At 33.3% G+C, this 22,702-nt stretch overlaps 1 protein-coding gene across 3 annotated transcripts; it reads right to left on the reverse strand.

Annotated features, from left to right (window-relative positions):
- Positions 1-1,660: 1,660 nt before the first annotated feature.
- Positions 1,661-20,529, reverse strand: LOC132546530 (serine/threonine-protein kinase PAK 1-like). 3 transcript variants are annotated; one of them, XR_009554063.1, is made up of 9 exons: positions 20,450-20,526; positions 17,349-17,396; positions 11,974-12,166; positions 10,765-11,071; positions 9,950-10,100; positions 8,576-8,639; positions 7,213-7,704; positions 2,626-6,502; positions 1,661-2,469 (listed from the first exon to the last, which is right to left on the reverse strand). XR_009554063.1 is itself a non-coding variant. In XM_060210248.1 (8 exons), exons 2-8 carry the CDS (start codon positions 17,365-17,367, stop codon positions 6,184-6,186), a joined length of 1,545 nt encoding a protein of 514 aa, XP_060066231.1. In that variant the 5' UTR covers positions 17,368-17,396; positions 20,450-20,526; the 3' UTR covers positions 1,661-6,183. The 3 variants fall into 3 exon arrangements, 2 of the variants coding, with proteins under 2 accessions (XP_060066231.1, XP_060066232.1); XM_060210248.1 differs by having other exon boundaries at positions 1,661-6,502; XM_060210249.1 differs by lacking the exon at positions 17,349-17,396 and having other exon boundaries at positions 1,661-6,502; positions 20,450-20,529.
- Between the last annotated feature and the right edge of the window lie 2,173 nt (positions 20,530-22,702).

The following is a 22,702-nucleotide window of genomic DNA, read 5'->3' on the forward strand; positions in this document are numbered from 1 at the left end:
GTTGTGCTTCATCAAAGGAACCTTCAAGCCAAATATAATCATTCTAGGCCTTTCGTATTTCAGAAGAAGTCGTTAAAATGTTTTAACACATTTGACCTTAGTGACCTTGAATATAGGTCATTTCTTTTTGCAAACTTTGTTGTGCTTTATCAAAGGAACCTTCAAGCTAAATATAATTATTCTAGGCCTCCAGTATTTCAGAAGATGTCGCTTAAAGCTTATAACACATTTGACCTCTGTGACCTTGAATAAGGGTCAACGTCATTTCTTTTTACAATCTTTGTTGGACTTTATCAAAGGAACCTTCCAGCCGAATATAATGATTCTAGGCCTTCCGGTATTTCAGAAGAAGTCGTTAAAATGTTTTAACACATTTGACCTTAGTGACCTTGAATATGAGTCATTTCTTTTTGCAATCTTTGTTGGACTTTATCAAAGGAACCTTCCAGCCAAATATAATCATTCTAGGTCTTCCGGTATTTTGGAAGAAGTCGTTTAAAGGTTTTATTGCATTTGACCTCTGTGACCTTGAATATGAGTCAAGGTAATTTCTTTTTGCAAACTTTGTTGGGCTTCATTAAAGGAACCTTCAAGGCAAATATAATCATTCTAGGCCTTCTGATATTTTGGAAGAAGTCGTTTAAATGTTTTATCACATTTGACCTCTGTGATCTTGAATATGAGTCAAGGTCATTCTTTTTGCAAACATTGTTGGGTTTCATTAAAGGAACCTTCAAGGCAAATATAATCATTCTAGGCCTTCCGATATTTTGGAAGAAGTCGTTAAAAGGTTTTAACATATTTGACCTCTGTGACCTTGAATATAGGTCAAGGTAATTTCTTTTTGCAAACTTTGTTGGGCTTCATCAGAGGAACCTTCCAGCCAAATATGATAACTTTTGGTATTTCAGAAGAAGTTGTTTATATGAAAAGTTGACAGACGCAGGACGGATGACAGTCGATGGACGACGGACGGGCGGACGGATGACGGACACCGCGCTTTGGCATAAGCTCACTTGGCCCTTTGGGCCAGGTAAGCTAAAAAATAACATTGGTCATAACTATTTCATTATAAGACGCAAGGCTTTCATATCTGGCGTGTGTGTTCCTTATGAAAAGAATGTTCTGATGGTATCAAATGGTTTTACCATGTAACCTTGTCCTTGAGCTTTGACCTACATTTGTAAGTGGAAAAAAACATTACCAAAACGAGGACATAAGTGGTTTCGCAATGCATGAAATTAACACATGCCTTACACATTAGAGTTTTAATGTCTCACTTCTGAATTTTGTTGCAACCAGGGCAATAATGTTTCATAAACACATCTTGTTTAACCTATTATCCTTTGTTAGTTTTCAAAATGTAAATTAAACACGTAATAGTAACTGCCCGAGTCCCAACCTTGTAGTAAAAAAGTAAACTTGGAATAATTGTCTCCGTGTTTCATGTACACAACAGTAACCGTCCGAGTCCTAACCTTGCAGTAAGTCAGTAAACTTGGAATTATTGCCTCGTGGTTCTTGTATACAAGAACGGATGTGAAAAGGTAGGTCGTCACCTGTTCGACCTCGTGGGCTTTCCCCAGGTATTCTGGTTTCCTCCCACAGTAAGACCAGTCGCAGTCTTCTAACAAATACATCAAAATACAACACGAAATAATATATTCTAGAATTTTATTTTTATTGTCGTATGATTTCTGGAAATGATAATAAAAGCCTAAACATACAAGTAGAAGCATAGGAATGTAGAAAGATGTGTACAAAAATATACAGAAATATTATTTCATTATCGCACTGGTTACCATTCCAAAATTAACATTAAATAGACATGAAGACACACTGAACATCTGCCATGAAGGAAACTTGCTTTAACCCTAAATAAAAATACTTGTTGAGACCAAGTGTTCACCAGAAATGACATTTAAACCATAGACAAACTTGTGCCGCAAATAAAAGTTACATAAGGCCATGATTCAAAAAGACAAATTTGCATAACATGTGTACAAATTGGTTTAAAAACAATGTGTATAAAAATGATATTCTTGAAACAAACATTTTTTGTATAAAATAGAAGTAAATATGCAAAATTAAAAATAATACAATGTATTGTTTATAGGTATCATTACTTATCATAAAGTATTTTAGACCTGTGGATTCAAATTATACCCCCTGAGGTAAAGTTATTTACCATTTCTTGGGGGTCCAGACAAACAAGACATTTGGGGTCAGGAAATATACCACACATTGGGGGTTCAGACAAACAAGACTTTGAGGTCCAGAAATTTACCACACCTTGGGGGTCCAGTATACAAACAAGACCTTGAGGTCCAGAAATTTACCACATCCTGGTGGCCCAGTATACAAACAAGACCTTGAGGTCCAGAAATTTACCACACCTTGGGGGTCCAGACAAACAAGACCTTGAGGTCCAGAAATTTACCACACCTTGGGGGTCCAGACAAACAAGACCTTGGGTCTCAAGAAATTTACCATACCTTGGGGGTCCAGTGTACATACAAGACCTTGGGTATCAAGAACTTTACACATCTTGGGGTCCAGTGTACAAACAAGACCTTGAGGTCCAGAAATTTACCACATTCTGGGGGTCCAGTTTACAAACAAGACCTTGAGGTCCAGAAATTTACCACACCTTGGGGGTCCAGTACACATACACATCCTGGGGGTCCAGTATACATACAAGACCTTGGGTATCAAGAAATTTATACATCCTGGGGGTCCAGTATACAAACAAGACCTTGGGTATCAAGAAATTTACACATCCTGTGGGTTCAGTATACATACAAGACCTTGGGTATCAAGAAATTTACCACACCTTGGGGGTTCCAGGGAAGGGTTTCCAAATATTTGTACTCATTATACGCTATGGACAAAATTATTAACCAACAACTACATACCACCTTAAAGTGACATAAAATACAATATTAATTACATTCTTATAGAATCCCACGGTTTCATTCTCTCTACAGTGAGTAATGACTGGTAATAGAGTTTGTTCATACTTTGATATTGTATATAATATTATCATACCAAATATATCAATCCTTTCTACAAATCAGTACTTTTTTTAACAGTACTGTATGTTTAATCAATTCTTTAATCAGTAACAAAAAATATGAGTTCCTAGTAAGCTTTTTGATTATGGAGAAAATATATAAATATTAGAAAGCATGGATGTTTTCTTAGTAGGTATATAACCCAGAAAGCTGATAACTTTCCAGTACAAGGGAGGTAATTCCTATTGCAGAGAAGCCAGTTAGTACACAATTTAAATAAATAATGAAAGTATCATTCTGTAACTATATATACAAATGTTGTTCTCACACACTAGGCCTTCAAACGTGTACTCACACACATGGTTGCATAGATGTCATCTAATAACACGATGAAAAAGTCTGATCACTCTAGACCACTAAGGATTAAGTCCAAATACTAATTGTTCACAATACAGCTTTTTAACATGCACTGGATGTGAATATATAATTAATGCATTTAACAGGCTTACTGTTATAGAGCAGCCAACATCAACATTGTGACATTGCTGTGAGACATTGCTGTGACATTGCTATCTTTTTCATATTTTAAATGTTACTGTTGAGAGTCTAGTTTTTAAATGCAAAAAAAAAACACAATTTCATAAAGCAATGAACAGCAAAACCATGGTCAAATTTCTTTAGGTTGTCAGAAATTTGTGCTGACAAAATAATCATGAAAGGAAGAATAGTTACATATAGGTTTATACATTTTGATTTTAAACGACAGCTTCAGGTGCTGATTAAATGATGGGCTGATACACAATTAAAGATAAGAGCTTTCTACCACAGAAAAAAATTCTATTTTAAATTTTTGGTGAGAAATAAAGTGTTTATCATCATAATTTTGTTGATAATCGTGCAGATACCGAATATGTATTCTATATCACCATGTTCCACAACACCCCTTATAGTTATGCAGGTTGCCCACTCATGTCACCAGAACACTGATGTTTGACAGTGAGACAATACCCAGCAAAGGAGGAGCCACGTAGACAGAAAACCTGTGGAATAAATCGCCATGTTCTAATCCTCCACAATACCACATACAGGGTTTATCACATCATTTGGTCACATGTACACTCAATAAGACAACTGATGGTAGACTGATTTTTTTTCAAAACTTTGTAGAAGACAGATAAAACCTATCATGAAATAGGTCAGAGTATTCCCATTTATCCATCCCATTGTAAAACTGTAATTCATGAACCTTATATTAAGTAGCTTTGAAAGATTTACCAATAATATTTCATATCAAAGCCAATCTTATGTGTAACATGCACGTGGTCATTTCTGTTAACTGGCTCCTTTAACATAGCCATGATCACAAAACAGAAATCAAAGACAATATGACAGTAACCAGATGATCAAATATATAAAAAAAAACTTTTCTGATTCCATCAAGCATAAACAATTTGTTAAACAAAAATGTTGAATGGAATGGATGCACATATACAATGCTTTAAATAGCTAAGCATTAGAATTTACATAAAATCAATTACTCTATATATAAAAATTTTTAACAAGGATATAACTTCGATGTTCAGGAAAATTAAATCTGAGCCAAGGAAAGTAAACAAGTGTTCTCTACCACAATATGTACTGTAACTGGATCGATCATAACCAATTTAAACTATTTTAAAAAGCTAAGAAACAATTCATGAATATTTCTCATAATACTTATTGTATAAAGCATTTTGTTGCTTGTTTTGGGTGGTAATATATAAATTCTGCTGAGCTATTAACACATTTGCTCTCTGTGTCAAAACATTTCCCTCAACTCTAACTTGACCATGTGATGAATTTGTCATATTGCCACATTTGCAACATTGTTATTGTCACTTAACCAAGTTATACTCCTAGCATATTAACTGGTTAATGTCACACTTAACTAGGTTATACAATAGTTTGACACCATCATGTTATACTCCTAGTATATTAACTAGTTAATGTCACACATAACCAGGTTATAAACAAATTATATTTATACCAGTTTTTTTCCACATTTAACTTGGTTCATCTTAGTTTTTCTCACACAATGGTAGGCTATGCACCAGTTATATAACCTCATTACAATTGAACTTCATCAGTTCTCCTTATTTATTGTCAAAAATCAACTAGGTTTACTCATGAAGCACAGGCTATAAACACGTCACACATAACCAGGTTATACAAACATATCTGTCAAACCAAGGCAGACAGTACCACTAAAATATGGAATGATGACTTGTATCATTAAAAGTCAACGGTCACATCTAGTCTCACTAGACTCTAGAGTAAAACAATCCCTGTAAAAGACATCAGTAATGATGTTAAAACATGACAGGTGGACATAAACTCACCTTTAAGCACAATGCTAGTGTTGCAAAATTAAATGAATAAGATATAGCAAAGATTTCATCTCATAATTAACAGATTGAATGGATTAAGAGTTATCACCCCTTCCAAAACTAAACCACAAGCAATTGGGGACTTTCCACAAGAACTTGTCACCTCTTTTGAAACTGATGCAACATAAAATCTTAACCTGGTCACCTTCAAAAAACACCTTCTGTCATGTCCCAGTATCTCTGATAACAAAACCTCCCATCCACCCACTCCTACATGATACATACCATCTGATTCCTAATAACAGATATTGTTCAATTGTCAGTTAAAATGCATTTGTCAGCCGAGTACACATATAAATTCAAAATTTTTTATCACTACAGAAAATCTGTGAAAAACAAAAACATTCAAGATATTCATTTTATGAAAGAGATTAATGGTCCTAAGGCTACCGTTGTAAGTAATGACCAATTTCCATCAAATTACAAACCTAAAAATAGGACATATCACCGTTTTCTTGAAATTAACATCAATATTATGGCATATCAATCTTTTTCACAGCCGAAATCTTGTTTTCTGTATATTGAAAGGCAATGGTGTTCTGCCAACCGTAACAAGCAGTTTTACAGTGTCTGTGTTCTTTCTGCCATCTGTAACAATCATACTGTGTCTTTGTTATCTCCAGTAGAAGTCATACATCGGAAGTTCCTATCACAGTAAAACATATAAAATTGATGGTGATAAAGAACTGTCCATGTCTTCATATTGATACAATGTCAATCACCAGTCCTTGCCTACTAACTATTCAGTGACCAGTTGCATTCTTAGCAGCAACTATCAGGGGTTTAAGTGACAAAAGTGGCTTCGCCTTGTGGAGAAACTCGTCCTTCAGTAGTGTTGCAGTGTCTGCCCTTACATCCACAGACACCTCCAAAGTCATGTTGAGGAAATTCTGAAGTTCCATGGACAGTTTTTCAAAGTTTTTTATCTCGGGTTTTCCCTTGGCTGCAATATGGTAGATGGCTTTCAGTGGGGTCTCGTTCAGGTATGGAGGTTCACCTTCCAACATCTCGATTATCATAATTCCCATACTCCAAATGTCAACTTTTTTGTCGTAATGTTTTCTTAAAAGAGAAATATTCAAAATCAATGATCATTACACACACTCCACCGTATGTATACCAGCAAAACGCTTATCTTATACATAGACACATAATCTGAATAGAAATGATTTCTTCAAAAAGCATCTTCTTTCTTTATAGTTTTGTCCCTAGGTTTATACAGGATTTCTTCTGATGCAGTCAAAAAAGTACATCTGAATCCTCTTGCATTCATACCACCGTAAACGCAACAAAAATACTGTTCAATCTGAATAATGTATACAGTTCTTACCAATTGTTCATGTTATTGCATATACTCACATGAATACAAGTATAATGGAATTCAAAATCTGTATAGTGTTGCTATTTTAATGCCTAAATTTTTTACTAGTAATGTAAAAGGGAGATATTTTTTGTCGAAACTAAACTGGACTTTTTTTTACGTAACTTTAATTTTACAATATTTACATGTTGCCCATTAACAATAAATGAGGGTATAAAAAGCTTTCAGTATACAATACCTAAGACTCCTGTATAAGCAGATTGCTCAGAATATACAATACCCACAGTTTCAAAAAATAATGAGATATATTAATTGGATATCTAATTTTCTGCCAGTCTTGAAAATATCTTAAAGTAGAATCCATAAAAAATAACATCAACTAGATGATAAATAAAACAAACATTTTATCTTATTTAGTTTCATTGAGGAAAGATGAAAATATGTTTGTTACCTGGACACGACTTCTGGTGCCATCCAGTATGGTGTCCCAACCATAGTTTGGCGTTTGCAGTTGTCTCCACTTAACTGAGCACAGAAACCAAAGTCAGTTAGTTTGACAGCTCCGTTCATGCCTAGTAGTACATTGTCACTTTTAATGTCGCGGTGAATAATACTTCTAGAATGGAGAAAGTGTAAAGCCTGTAAACACTCGCGGGTCACCGCAGCAATCTGTCCCTCATTCATCACGGTTTCCGTGACAACATCTGTTAAAGCTCCTCCATCAAGATACTCCATCACTACCCATAATTCCTGTTTTACGTCCAAATAGTAACAGTCGAGGAAGTTGACAATGTTTTGATGTTTGTGCGTTTTCATTACTTCTATTTCTGTAATCAGAAGTTCTTTCTTGGGCTGGTTGTTGAGGTCCATTATTTTGATAGCTACAACTTTACCTGCCTCAGCTGGGTTCCGAGGACTAGCCATACATACTGTCCCTGAAGCCCTACAAGGTAACAAGATCAAATGATTACAATGCCAGCTAATGGTTTTCCTCATGTTATTACGACACTTTTATGATGCAATGTATGTCGATCAGGAAAGAAAACGTTTATTTCTGGATGTAGACTGTATGTACATTTATATATATGGATCTTTATCTGAACATTAAAATAAAAGATGATTCTAATATTATACACATTGCTTATGTTAATGCTTGATGCTGTCTTAACATAGTCTCAACTCAATACAGGATCATGATGTTTACCAGATTTCTACCTAATTTCACCATTGCTTCCTTCTCTTAACAAATGCGGCATAAAGCAGTAAATAAACACGTACCCAGAAACAATTTGATAACATATATAGTGCCAACTTTCATTAAAAAGAATAAATTTCTGTATTGAAGAGTTAGTCCACAGACAAAACATTCTGTCAGTAACCAACAGTTCATTGGTTTTTAAGCTATCAAATAATAAATTCAAAGTGAGCAGGGAACTGACTCTCTACCACCAATCTTGTAATCTAGGTTTTTATTTGCAAGGTGTCAAGGGTTACCTTTGATCTTTAACCTTTATCAAGGACTACTAAAATCTAACCAGGTGCAGACCTTGGAGTTGTGATGCTTTGTTGTGAATATAGACCAAGTCTGTTGGGTTGTTCATGAGATATCTTGTATACAAGGTTATTAAGGATGCAGACATGCACACACACACGTACACATACCCACCCACCAACACATGCACACACACACACAAACACACACACACACACACAAAGCAGTTACTATATACCCATCCTCCTCCATCTTCATGGGTGGTATAATCAAAAGATCACACTGAAATTAATTTTCAGAAATCATATGCATATAATCCTACCCTGCTCCAAGTTTCTTGTGGGTATCATATTTCTCTAAGGCATCTCCTGGTGTGGCCAGTTTTTCTGTAAAAGTAAAGAAAAATGAAAATATTGAGACTTAAAAGATCCACTTTGAGATAAGTTTCATAAAATATAATTCTATTTTTTGTTCATGTAACTCGACAAAATGTTATGTTTTGACAGACTGAAAGAAAACTTGCAAATGCGGAGGACATAATCGTTGGTGCCACTTCGTTGCTCCATTTCCAATTCATAACATAGTCATTATCCAAATTATGACAATATAATTGATTTCTAACTGGTGTAGCCGATGAAAAATGCTCATGTGTACGTTACACTAATATCATACACTACAATAAAACATGGTCTATATTATCAGTTGAATATGTGATAAAGGCATTAATTCATAACCTTAGGAATGTAGCCACGTTTTAAGGCGTAGTGGCTTAAACTGAAGAATGTGACCACAGTTTAAGGCATTGTGTCATTACCCTAGGAATGTGACCACAGTTTAAGGCATGATGGCATAACCTTAGAAATGTTGCCACAGTTCAAGGCATGGTGTCATAACCTTAGAAATGTGGCCACAGTTCAAGGCATAGTGTCATAACCTTAGAGATGTGGCCACACATAACCTTAGGAATGTGGCCACAGTTCAAGGCATGGTGTCATAACCTTAGAAATGTGGCAACAGTTCAAGACATGGTGTCATAACCTTAGAGATGTGGCCAAACATAACCTTAGGAATGTGGCAACAGTTTAAGACATGGTGTCATAACATTAACAATGAAGCTATAGTTTAAGGTATAGTGGCATCACCTTAGGAATGTTGCCACAGGTTAAGGCAAGGAGTCATAAACTTAGGAATGTACCCACAGTTTAAGGCATTGTGTTACAACCTTAGGAATGTGGCCACAGTTTAAAAAATGGTGTCATAACTTTAGGAATGTGGCTACAGTTCAAGGCATGGTGTCATAACATTTTGATATCAGCCACATGGAATAATACCCTCAGGAATGAAGTCATGACTTCAAGATTAATACTCATGAGAAGTTCCTTATCAACCAAAAACGTTGAAATTATTGACGCTATCAACTGAATCATAGTCAACAACACCGTGCAAAAGGTATAGTCAACGAGCGAAATTTCTTAAAACATGTTATAAACTGCCTGATTTCAGTATGTCAAAAGTTAAAGATATTATGTCAGAATTCATTTTATATTGACTTCTGTCTTCCATCTGGTCAAAACATCAGAGGAGCACATCCTTAAGGCATGGCAATCATAACTGCAGTTATGGTCTCACAAATTAACAAAAAATCAAATTTAAAAAAACCCAGAGATAATGACAAGTCTTAAGTACAATATTTTACCTAAGGCGGAGTTAATTTCTGTATCTGAGAGATTTTTCTTCTGTGTTTTGTGTCTGCGAACTGGTGCATCTTCTTCCTCTGGAGTTTCTTCGTTAACTTTGACCTTGGCACATGCTTCAATGACTCTGTCCACAGCGTCAACTTCATCATTCTGTAATATAAGAATACTCATGATTTTAGAAATTAGTTAAAAGTCATTTCAAACATAACACAACAGAACAATATGCCAACAAACTGTTCCAAAACAAATACTAATTTCTAAATCTCAAGATTTAGATTTGTCTTGCAATTTTAAATCCTTCCCTCTCACAAAGGTGATATTACATCTTAAAAATGTATTACAACAATAACATTCAAAAGTCATATCATAATTGGACAATAGAAACACATTTGAAAGTTTCAAGAACTTTTGTTTTTGTTTGACTTTGATAAATACCCTGAAATCTAAAAAACTGTGGCATATATTCTTTATAACTTATGATTCCATGACATAATTTCAACACTGTCTTCTTTTAAAAGTGGTTGACTGTTTTTGTTTGTTTTGTTTTTTTTTACAAACAAAACTGTCTTGAGTTGGTTGAATTATACCAAATCATCTTTATGCACCAAGATGTAAAAATGAAAGTAAAAAGTTAATGAAGCCATTCCACATAACAATATGAAATAGACATTTCTGTGAAAAAATTTGTCAGCATAGACATCTGCAGTATCATCTCAATCTGATTAACCAGTGTAAACTGTATATAGTTCAACATTTTAAATTTTGAACTGACCCTTGACAATTGCAAGTTATAAGTTGCTATAATTACAGTTACCTTGTCCTTTGAGGCTATTTGTGTGGGGGTGGCTTCTTTGAGGTCCTTGTTGTCAGGCACCTGGACGAAAACATCTGTCTGGGGGTCATCGCCGTTGTCGAGATGAGGCGTAGGGGGATCATCTGAATCGCGCTTGCTTGATCGCCGTGAAGAATCATCCTCACTATCTAGTTCATCATCAGATTCATCGATCGTTGTGGCTACTTTGAGATACTTTTGATGGTCAGTAGGTTTATGTTTGAAAGACTTTGTAAACAGTCGAAGTGAGTTGATGACTGCCTCTGGGTTCTCTTCCTGTTCCTCCGAACTGACAACAGTTTAACAATAAATATATAAACATCATAAAACAGATGTCATATTGTTCTTTAGCTTGAAAAAGTCTAGTAACAGGCATTGTCATTGGTGTTGTATTAAACACATGGTAGGGAAAATGAATAGTTCAATACAGATAAAAGTTGGATTAAAGATATCTAACATTGTCTACTCATTTAAGCTATGTGTTATCAGAAGCAAATCTGGTGGAATCGATCAGCAACGGTGCAAAAATAAAACCACATGAGGAATGAATTTTATTAAACTTATGAAAACTTGAAATCATATAAAACACCAAACCAATCGATTATCAATGATAATTTTTTTTAAACTTTATCAATGATAACTGTTTTTTTAAATTCAGTACGAAAATGCACTTTTATAGAAAATAAATGTACATGGTATGGAGGACAGTATTGTCAGATGTATCATCCACCATTATTTTTATCTGTATATATATGTGGCCATATTTCCATGCATTTTTATACTGAAAACTATGGTAGGAATGGATTTTATATATCATATTATATAAAGATTTTTTTAAAATATTATAGGTACAGGTTTTATAAAATCAAACTATGGTATGTGTAGATGCAAGAAATACATCACTTACAGAAATTTACAGAAATACAACATTTATATGTAAAAAGACCTCCCAATGCCCTGATTTATGGTATTAACATGTACATACAGTATAAAATAGAGACTGATCATGATAACATTGTGGAGGCAATGATCTGTCTGGAGGTCTTTTTTGTATATACTTGTAAATAATTCATACATATTTGTGTTGATAATTTTGTGCACTACCTACTTTTATCATTAACAACATTTCAATAATTGTTTCTTTCAACTGTTGTGATGAAAAATGAAATTTATTTTTCCTACAAAACTTACGAGATGTTTGAATGTTGCAATAACGCCGTCCAATGAGGTGGTAGGCCTTGAAATGTTCCTGTAGTTTTATCAAAACCAACATGAAAGTTGTGCTTCACCATGGTTGGTGCAGAAATATGCATCACCGGTGCCTCTGCCGAGGTCGACTTCTTTGTCTTTTTGCCAAACGGCATTTTGTCTAATAATATGCGCCCTACAATGAGAAATAAATCAATGAAATTCAGGCTATTTTTAACATTCATGGTTCATTTCAGATCATTTTACTTTGTAAATCTTTTAAGTACAAATTGATATATGGACAACAAGCAAAGCTATCAACACTAAATATAGTCCTTCTGTAATATACCTATTAGTAGACATAATTACATATACAACATATGTTACAATAATACTTCGATCAAACATCAACTTTCCAGTTTAACAGGCCTTCATTAGGTTCATGATATTAGACAAGTTGTGATTGTACTTATCATGATAATTTTAAGTGATTTTCACCATAGTTGTCTTTCATTGTCACATATATACATTATTCATGTAGATCCAAGAGTCTAGATTACCCTTATATTTAATTAATACAATTGTGTTCAGGGCTACAAATCCAATAATACACCATACCATACAGTTTGTTATTAACACAAATTGTTATTAACACAAATTGTCATAAACTGACACATACAGCCAACATCTGTGAAACATACGCCAGTAATAAATTTTATCACCTGTAAATAACCTTGTTCATGTATTACATGGCCAGTGAAAGACATATCACCATATACATATTACTACTTTACAATAAAAACTCTGACAAATCATTTTTTCCCCTAATTACGTACCAATGTATACATTAAAAGATATTTTCCCTAATTACATACCAGGGTATATGTCAAAAGATATTTTCTCTAATTACATACCAGGGTATACATCAAAAGATATTTTCCCTAATTACATACCAGGGTATACATCAAAAGATATTTTCCCTAATTACATACCAGGGTATACATTAAAAGATATTTTCCCTAATTACATACCAGGGTATATGTCAAAAGATATTTTCCCTAATTACATACCAGGGTATATGTCAAAAGATATTTTCTCTAATTACATACCAGGGTATATGTCAAAAGATATTTTCTCTAATTACATACCAGGGTATACATCAAAAGATATTTTCCCTAATTACATACCAGGGTATACATCAAAAGATATTTTCCCTAATTACATACCAGGGTATACATTAAAAGATATTTTCCCTAATTACATACCAGGGTATATGTCAAAAGATATTTTCCCTAATTACATACCAGGGTATATGTCAAAAGATATTTTCTCTAATTACATACCAGGGTATACATCAAAAGATATTTTCCCTAATTACATACCAGGGTATACATCAAAAGATATTTTCCCTAATTACATACCAGGGTATACATCAAAAGATATTTTCCCTAATTACATACCAGGGTTTACATTAAATGATATTTTATTAATCAGCTTTCTTCAATTTCACAGCAGCCACTGATATCTTACAGCTAAAATATTGGAGAGTAGTACACATACTATCAACTGCCACCAGACCAGGACATGGACAACAATGTGACGAGTATATGATATATAAAATATTCGTTATTACCCCCAGTAATAATGACTACAGATCTCTGAATTGTACTAGTTGTATATAGTACACATGTTCAATAATCATTAACAGATTCTAAAAATGAATACATATGTGTACAATAAACATATGTATATACACTTCTCATACAAAAAGAAAATATACAGTAAATAGTTTGATAATATATATAAATACACAAGTAGAAAATAATAATATTTTAAGTGAAAATACGATACCAGGTAAACAGCATATACTGATGCATCTCAATTTTCATTTGCAGCTGTGTTCCCCTACTAGAGTAAGCTCAAAACCAAGACATTTAAATACTTTGCATATTTTTATTTTTTATACAATACTTAAGTTAGTTCCACCATCTGAATCCTTCAACAAATACTTGTATAAATTACATATCATCGGAACATCTTTTATTTCTACATATTAGGGGTACATTATATCAAGGATTAGGTGATGAAGCATACAATAATATTCCAAATATAGGTACACGTGGCTTTCATTCTGCCACACCCAACACCTATGAAAGAGATGTATATTTAGAGAGTGGGCGAGGTTAAGGTGTCATCACTATAATCATGTATGTATATATGTAACTGGATGGTATACAATGTATGTAATTTATGTATCTACTGATACGTCATGGTACATTAAGATTGCATAGGTAACAAAGACAATGCTCGTGATATGTTGCATGATAGCAGAAAGACTTCCTCAATTATAAAAATGAAATCCTTCATATTTTACACAGACAGATCACATACTCTCCAAAAAAACTCATTACTTTATAAACCAGTTGACTAGTGTAAAGGATAGAATTATAGTAAAATGAGTTTGAACACAGTCAACACACACAACACAGATACATGTACAATCTTACAATGAATCATGTTTAATAAACACTTCCTTGTGTATATTACTAAATATGGCAATTTCCAGAGAAAACTAGGACATAGTTTTAATTATGTACACCTTGGATGATAAATATTTAAAACATTCACAAACATAAATACCAAACAAAAATACAGGCACATGATACATACTCCTTTAGTCCTGTTCTGATGGAATTATATACAGGACAATGAACAGCTAGGTTTGCAAAATAGGTCACGTTGACCTACATACATTTACACTCTACTATTGAAGATGTATATATTTAAACTACACATACATATAAGAACCTAAATGAAGTTCAGGACTTAAATGTGACCTATTTCTTCATTAATTGTAGACTTTATACTCACCAACATTTGGACTTTTACACATATATGTACATGTATATACAGAAGATACATGAAGAAGATGGATTTGTTTTTCTTCCTTTTTTTTCTCTTGCCAGGTGATCATGAATTTATTATCCTTGATAACACATTTATGGTAAATATATAATTATTCAACAGAGAATCTGATACGTCATATGAAATTTGAAAAAAAAAAAAAAACCTCAAGTACATTTTGGGAATTAAATGTAGCAATTATAATATTCAATTATGACTGTCTGTCACAAGCCTGTTAATTTGAAAAAGAGTTAAAAAAAATCCTTTCATGTCAGAATATGAACTTTAACAACGAGATCTGGGATTATCGCCCACCTGTGGGTGATTTTAGTTTTTCTGGTAGGACACAATTGAAATTCATCAGCTGGGAACAAACAGTATGAGAAAGATGCACACATAAATAAAAACCTGCTAGTATTCATTTCCTCTGTATCACAGATACACTGATGTTACATAGTACTATATACAGGTAGACATCTGGGGCTAACATTACACCTAACAAGCCTTTTAAACCTTCTTATCTCATTCTTACTTCCTGTTCACTAACAACAACCCCTATCACTTCCTGGATTGATAATGTGTACAGAAGTGAATAACAAAATGAAGCTAAAGTAATGGAAAAAATACTTTAAATAAGATTTTACAAAATGAAACAGAAACTGAAACATAAAAACATGGATAAGAAATATTGGTAATGTCAACAGAATCTTAAATTCAAAAAAATACAAAAAATCTAAAACTTTAAAAAAAAGTTTACAAAGAAAATCAATGACACCCATGTGCATGTGCAGCATATCAATCTGGGTCAATCCAAGCAACAAGTAATGTGACATTCCTCAATAAGAATGACGTAAACACCAACAGAATCACCAGACATACCAACAAGCATCAACTGCACAAGGAAATAGAATAATTTCCACTAAAGCTGTCACCTAGGGGCTCACTTATACCCGACATTCAGACTGCAATATATAGACTTCACTGTAGAGGCTATGAAAATGAATAAGTATATAAGAAGTATTTAGGGGTATAACGTAAGGGGTAAAAAGGACCAACAAACTTGTGTCAGCAAATTAAATATGAAAAGAAAAAAGTTGTATACACATCTGCATTTGGTCCGTTATATTGATATGAGGTTTCTTTGGAATCTGTTCACTGATTTAGGATAAATTTTGCAGACAATATTGCAGACGACAGACATCAAAACAAGATTATTCAAGTATCCCCTCCCTCACAACTTTGTTGGAGGGGTTATAGGTAATAAGATCCTTGTGGTGACTGCAAAACATCCTCATTATCATAAATCCTCATCAACCGGCATTTCTCTAATACCCTTTATTGTGAGTCTGTCTGTAAGCTGTCAACATCTTGCTATTGGAAGCATTTTCCCTTGAATATCGAATCAACTGCTGCATATGAACACCATTGATTGGGGATGCCAGAATGCTGCTATCCAGACATGGAAAATTCACAATTATATTATGGAAATCCAAAACATCATGTTTCCAAAGTTTCAAAGAATATCAAAATGACCCATGGTCATGTATGAAGCCATGGTTAGTTCTATAGCTAGTTTCTAATTTATAATGATATAAATATATTGACACTAAAGGAAATCGAAGATCACTCATGGTCTAGATCATTTATAACTAGGGTAAAGATAAGGATGACATCATATTGGTCATCACTCATTTTGCATGTAGGTCATTGGATAATATTGAATTAACAGTCAAATGTACCTGATAGTGATGTACTGCATATATAATCACAGTTAAGTGGCTGTATACACTAGATAAATATGAACCAAACAGGAAGTAAATATAGATACAAATCTGATATATCAATGATTTTTTTCTTTTCTTATTTTAAACATAACACCAGCTGATTACATACACATTGTTCAGTATAATTTCTTTTATATCTAATGCATATTTACAGTGTTTATAAGTAAACATTACATAATACACTAACAAGTAAAGGTACAGAATTGTATTATCACTGATAATGAATATTTGACTTTGGTGTTAAATACATTTGTCATTTTAGGGGTGTTCACCTGCTCATGACCAGGTGAGTTTTCTGCAGGTTCTCTGGTAATATTTCTACCGGGCCAACAAGAGTTTAAATGACTTGTTTCTCAAACATAGAAAATCAAAATAATCGTAATTCTATAAAAAATGAATTTTTGTTTTTTTTTTTTCATATTTATACATAATTGCATAACAGCGAACCTAAAATGACATCATATATGAGATAATTAACGTTAAATCCTATCTGTAAATATGATAAGATTATGTAGACAGTAAATCACCCCTGACGTGATTACATGCAGATGTATAGTTTTGTAAGAAAATTTTGATTTTGTCAGATAGGAATAAGTGAGCTGACAACTATTCAATAATCTGGTTGTAAAGTCATGCACAACACTGCATCCTAAAACAGTCATGCAAATATAACTGATTAACACAACTGACCTCTGAGTTCCATCATCATTCTCTACTGATAATATTTGGCCGCTGAATCTGTATCAGATTTAGTGTGAAGGCAAGTTAGATAAGAAGGGAATGTTTGAATAAAAACTGGTACAAAGTAAAACTTAATGAAATTTCAGGCACTAATGAATCAAAGAGTTACTCCTCTATATTTATTTCAAATAGTAAAAACCAATTTTTATAAAACAAAATTATTTACGTAGTGGGTAATGATCAGTCCTAATTATGATCTTTTTTTGATTTACCTACCCATTCCTGATTTTGTTCAAGGTATAGCAAATTAACTCTACAAATCATATAATTACTTAATACATGTTCACATCATCATTCATCACTAAAGACCTGTTGTATATCATTTTTACTGTATTTATTTTCACCTGTAGATATTATTTTCACCTGTAACAGTATATATACTGTTGTGTATTATTTTTACCTGTGACAGATTGTTATGTATTATTTTTACCTGTGACAGACTGTTGTGTATTATTTTTACCTGTGACAGACTGTTGTGTATTATTTTTACCTGTGACAGACTGTTGTATTATATTTTTACATGTTGCAGACTGTTATATATATATATATATTACCTGGCTGTGACAGTTAAGACTTGATTGTTTAAGATGTTGATCTGTGGTTAGACTGTTATATAACATCTCATTATCAATTTGAAATATTTCTTTCCTAAAACATTTTTACCTATATTACTTATGTATCAGTTGCAGCTCTGTTCTATGCCAACATCTTATTTTACTTTACCTATATTATATTGTGACAGTTCTGTTCTGTATCAGAGACAGATATATTTCTGGTTTTATGACATTCTCACACTCTATTGGGAAATATATATTCATTTACTATGCCACTACAAAGAGACTCTTGACTGTTCACAAGGTGAAAGACTTAGCAAACAATATCCTATAATATTTTACTAAAACATACATAATCTTAGACACACTGAATTAAAGCCTTTTAAGAATTCCAGTGAATTTGTTTTATCTATTTAGGCATTTGAAAGCATAAGCAGAGGGTATGTAACTAAGTCAAATGAACCACTATATATGTATGCAGCAATTGTGGTCTTCCATGAACAATCAGTGGTACTACAGTTAAAAATTTCCAAAAAATCAGATTCAGCATTGTCACTTAAAATTCAGAAAAGGACCCTTATAGCTTTACAGACTATATTCATACATGTGTGTATGTAACTGTATATGTGTATGTTGTATGTGTCATCAGTAAAACTTTACCACTCGAATGTCCTGTTATTCAATGAATATACCATACAAATTTACATATTTTAATGATACACAAAAGGATACCTTTTTTGACATTAAGTTTAGGTTAAGAAATGACATCACACAGTGTGATTCACACTTGTGGATTGCATTGCGATAGACATCAAAGCCAAAATGATTTCAAGTTTGATATGTAATATCTGTTTTCTTCAATATTTGCATGAGTAATCCAAAGGTACTTCTGGAAATGAATGCAATGGTACATTAGAGGAGAATAAACTGTTTTACAACAACATGACATAACTTTCTATTTTAGAGTAACAAGGTTTGTTAAAATTAGAAATATCTACTTTCTTAGACTCTTCCCACACATCACATAATGAAACACATGTAAGGTCCTACATGTATGTATTGTGCATGAACATATATTTAGCTAACATAGGTCTTGTCTGTCCAATCAACACAAATCTTCATGGTCAAATTAAACATTATTAAAGCATAATATTACATTGATTTGATTTCAATATTACGAATGCTGATTAACAGAATCAAATGTTCAATGCAGTATGCCAATGATTTTTGGGACTCGATAACCGAGGCCTTGATTCATGCTCTTCCTGTGAGATTCACTCAAATTTTAAAAAGTTTCATCAAAATTTTGGAACTAGTGGTTATGGACTCATCTGGAAAAAAAATATCCTACAAAAATTACTGACACAATGAAAATTTTCTGTGAAGATACGCAGAAAAATCTTGGTCCAAGTGAGACTAATTAGGGTCTGGTCAAATATGGCAAAACACTCACTGGAATAGAAGCGACTAGAGAGTGCAAAAATTTGAAGCTGACATTACATCACTGTACATGCATGTGGCTATGCTGATTTGATCCTGTTATTAAGATGTGATTAAAATGTGGTCATATGTATGATCCTTAAGTGCATGTGAGCTCTAATTTACTAATTGTTTTTAAATACAAAAACAACGTATTAATCCAATATCAAATAAATTTATAATTCAATGATATGATACTGAAAAGAGAATATTATTTGTGACATCTGTATTTGCATGTGTATAACAATTCAGAGAATTACTCATTGACTTCACACATCACAAAGTTGGTAAAATTTCAATATATGTGATGTCTCACTCCATTAAAATTACTTTAATTTTCATTCTAATACAATTCAAAACACCTAAAGCTTATAGCCAAATTATTTGTAACTGTTATCTATTTCTTATCAATCATTTCAGTATTTAACATGTCCTTCAACAAATTCTTATTTATGAGGCAGATGTAACCAATTACCATAATCATACTATTTTCAGAACTATCCATATATAGCTAGTTACATCTGGCGATGCGTTGAAAATTTCATTAACGAATGTTGAATTAGTTCTGCAGACTTAACAAATGATATATCACGAGAGCATTGCGTCCTTACATGCTATTTAACCTTTAACATAAAACTGACTATGATGAAATGTACACGAAATGTGTTTGACCATCACTGCTGTCGGCCTTGTTCAACAGGTGGCCATGCATAGCTGTCCACGTAATATCTATATTGGGAGATACACATAGAAAGTAAGTGGTAAATAAATGATTATTTCTCAATCAACACAGCTGCAGATGCTGTACGCATATTTAATTACAAAAACTCTTTATCAAGACGATAAACTCTTACAATCATGAGTGCATAAACCAACGAGTCAGTAATTAACCCGACGTAAGGACATTGCAGTGTCATCGACGTCGTAAGGCCGATGACAAGAAAGCTATACAGTCGAAGTTCAAGAAGTTTTTTTTAAAAGGATTTTTGTTTACGTATAAAAGAATGGATAAATTACCTAACGAGTCTTTGTGTCGTAGTCCTGCTGCTGTAGAAGAGACAGGAACAGACGGCAAACAAACTTTTTGGGGGCTTCTTCTTCCACTTTTCCTGTGCCAATCCGGAAATAAATAACAGGAATTCCCAAGATGCATCTGTTGCAGAAGGGAGACAACCCTTACTTCCTGGTCTCTAAATTTAAAAATAAAATAAAACACGCGCTTCAACACAGGAGTAAACTGCCTTTTACGAAATAACATTCAACCAGATGAAACAGTTTCTTTTTAAGTAAATAATAATGTATAAAAATATGGCACACGATTATCTTCGTAAAGCTTTGAATAAAGAAAGAAAAGCGTAACAAAAATACAATAAAAAGAAAATGTCTTCAAATAAGAACAGATGTAGATGATTTTGTATTTTTTTTAAGCAAACCTTTGAAATCCTAACACATAATATGACAAATGTATTAGTCAGAACGTTTTACCTTATAAGTGACTCCCCCGTATAAATACATAACATACAATTGATGTTACATAATAGAAATTGACATTAACTAACGACCAATATGATGGAACATTTCACATTGAAAACAGTGGTTTAGAGATCAGAGAGAGAGAGAGAGAGAGAGAGAGAGAGAGAGAGAGAGAGAGAGAGAGAGAGAGAGAGAGAGAGAGAGAGAGAGAGGGGGGTAGGAGAGAGAGGGAGAGTAGGAGAGAGAGAGGGGGTAGGAGAGAGACAGATAGAGACTCAGAGAGATATATATAGAGAGAGATGGAGAGTTTAATAAGTTTAAGGCTGCAATATATGTTGTTGCTTTACTCCCATTTTAGTGTAAAACTCGCGACATACCGATGACATTTACAATAAATCAGCGTTATCCGATCTCCAGTTAACGTGTTTTAGCTCCCATTATGTACTCTAAATCCATCGTAGTTACCTCATTCATTTATTAATAGTAAAAGGCGTAAACTGTCCCGCATGAATTCACAAAGTGTCATGACGGGTTTTGTAGGCCGCTATCGTTACTCGTATTTCAGAGTTTGATGACAACAGAGACCCACTAAGAGGGAATACGTTTCTACTAGTGTACTTATTTAATCTATTATCATTTTTTGTATCTTTTTTCCTTTTGTTTTCGCTTTGTATTTTTCATTTGAAACAGTCACATACATATTTTAATCGTTCAGTTGTTTATCTATTTTCCACGGAAAGAAAATAACAAAGTGAAATATTGAATAACATTTGAGTCAGAGTAATCTCCCTTCTCACTATCACTTCTCACAGTTACCGTTCCCACACCAAAAACGGATTTTTTTATTCTCACATGCCACAGATTACGAAACGTGTTTTGTCAAAGGTGATGCCACTCTCTATTAGAAAGTAAAAAACCCTCTCAAACTGAACCATTCATTACCGAAAAATACAAATATCTGCACTGATATGTTGACATATTTTACTTGACTTTGGAACACCTTCTCTCAATAATTATCACATGCCTTGAGTTTCTTTTCTCTTCCTCCCATTCCCCCTAAATATTTAATCTTTTTCTTCGTCTTGCAGATCTCCATTGTATCAAAAATACATTTTCATCATAAATTTAGAATAGATACACATCTGCCCAACCTATCGGTCTCAAACTTACTACCAAATCTAGTGAGTTTAAATATTATATATATATATATAAACTCGTGACTGACATTTTCTCTAAAAGCCAATAATTTACTTGTAAATGTGATTTCTATTGAAGACAAACAAAAGACATTTCCAGCAGGAAAGTACCGTGAAGAATTTTCGTCAATATCTTGTCCATTACAAAACACCGCGAACAGTTTTAATATTAAATTCTCTGTACATGATATATAAATTTTCCTTTATCAATCATTAGTCCGCACACATACTGACTTTACAGGCACTCCCTAGTTTCAATATTACAAGAAAAAAACGTTAAAAAATACAAAATACAAAGTATAAACTTGTCCGTAACCTGAAAAATCATCCGTATCAGGACGGACTTTATAGCACTTGTATGTATCTATGCTCTCGTGCAAGAAGAAATACAGAAATTGACCCATAGTAATTATTATGAAGAAGTCACGTGGAACTATGGAGGGATATTTCAGGCTGATATGGTAATAGAGAGAAAATCTATAAATAGCTTATTAACGGATATTCACTGTAACCGTTACACTTTACTACGGACTGCACCAGGAAATAATAACTGCCAAAGATTTACTGTTTCGGAAAGATAAACGGATCAAAGACAAACATC

Source organism: Ylistrum balloti, unplaced genomic scaffold, assembly GCF_031769215.1.
Source record: "Ylistrum balloti isolate Yb309-2 unplaced genomic scaffold, AGI_CSIRO_Ybal_v1 Utg369894, whole genome shotgun sequence".
Lineage (NCBI taxonomy): Eukaryota > Metazoa > Mollusca > Bivalvia > Pectinida > Pectinidae > Ylistrum > Ylistrum balloti.

Coding starts and splice junctions, on each gene's coding strand:
- LOC132546530 (XM_060210248.1), bottom strand. Junction 11,072..11,973: donor TTGCAACATTCAAACATCTC/GTAAGTTTTGTA, acceptor AACTGTTGTCAG/TTCGGAGGAACAGGAAGAGA. Junction 10,101..10,764: donor AAATAGCCTCAAAGGACAAG/GTAACTGTAATT, acceptor CTTATATTACAG/AATGATGAAGTTGACGCTGT.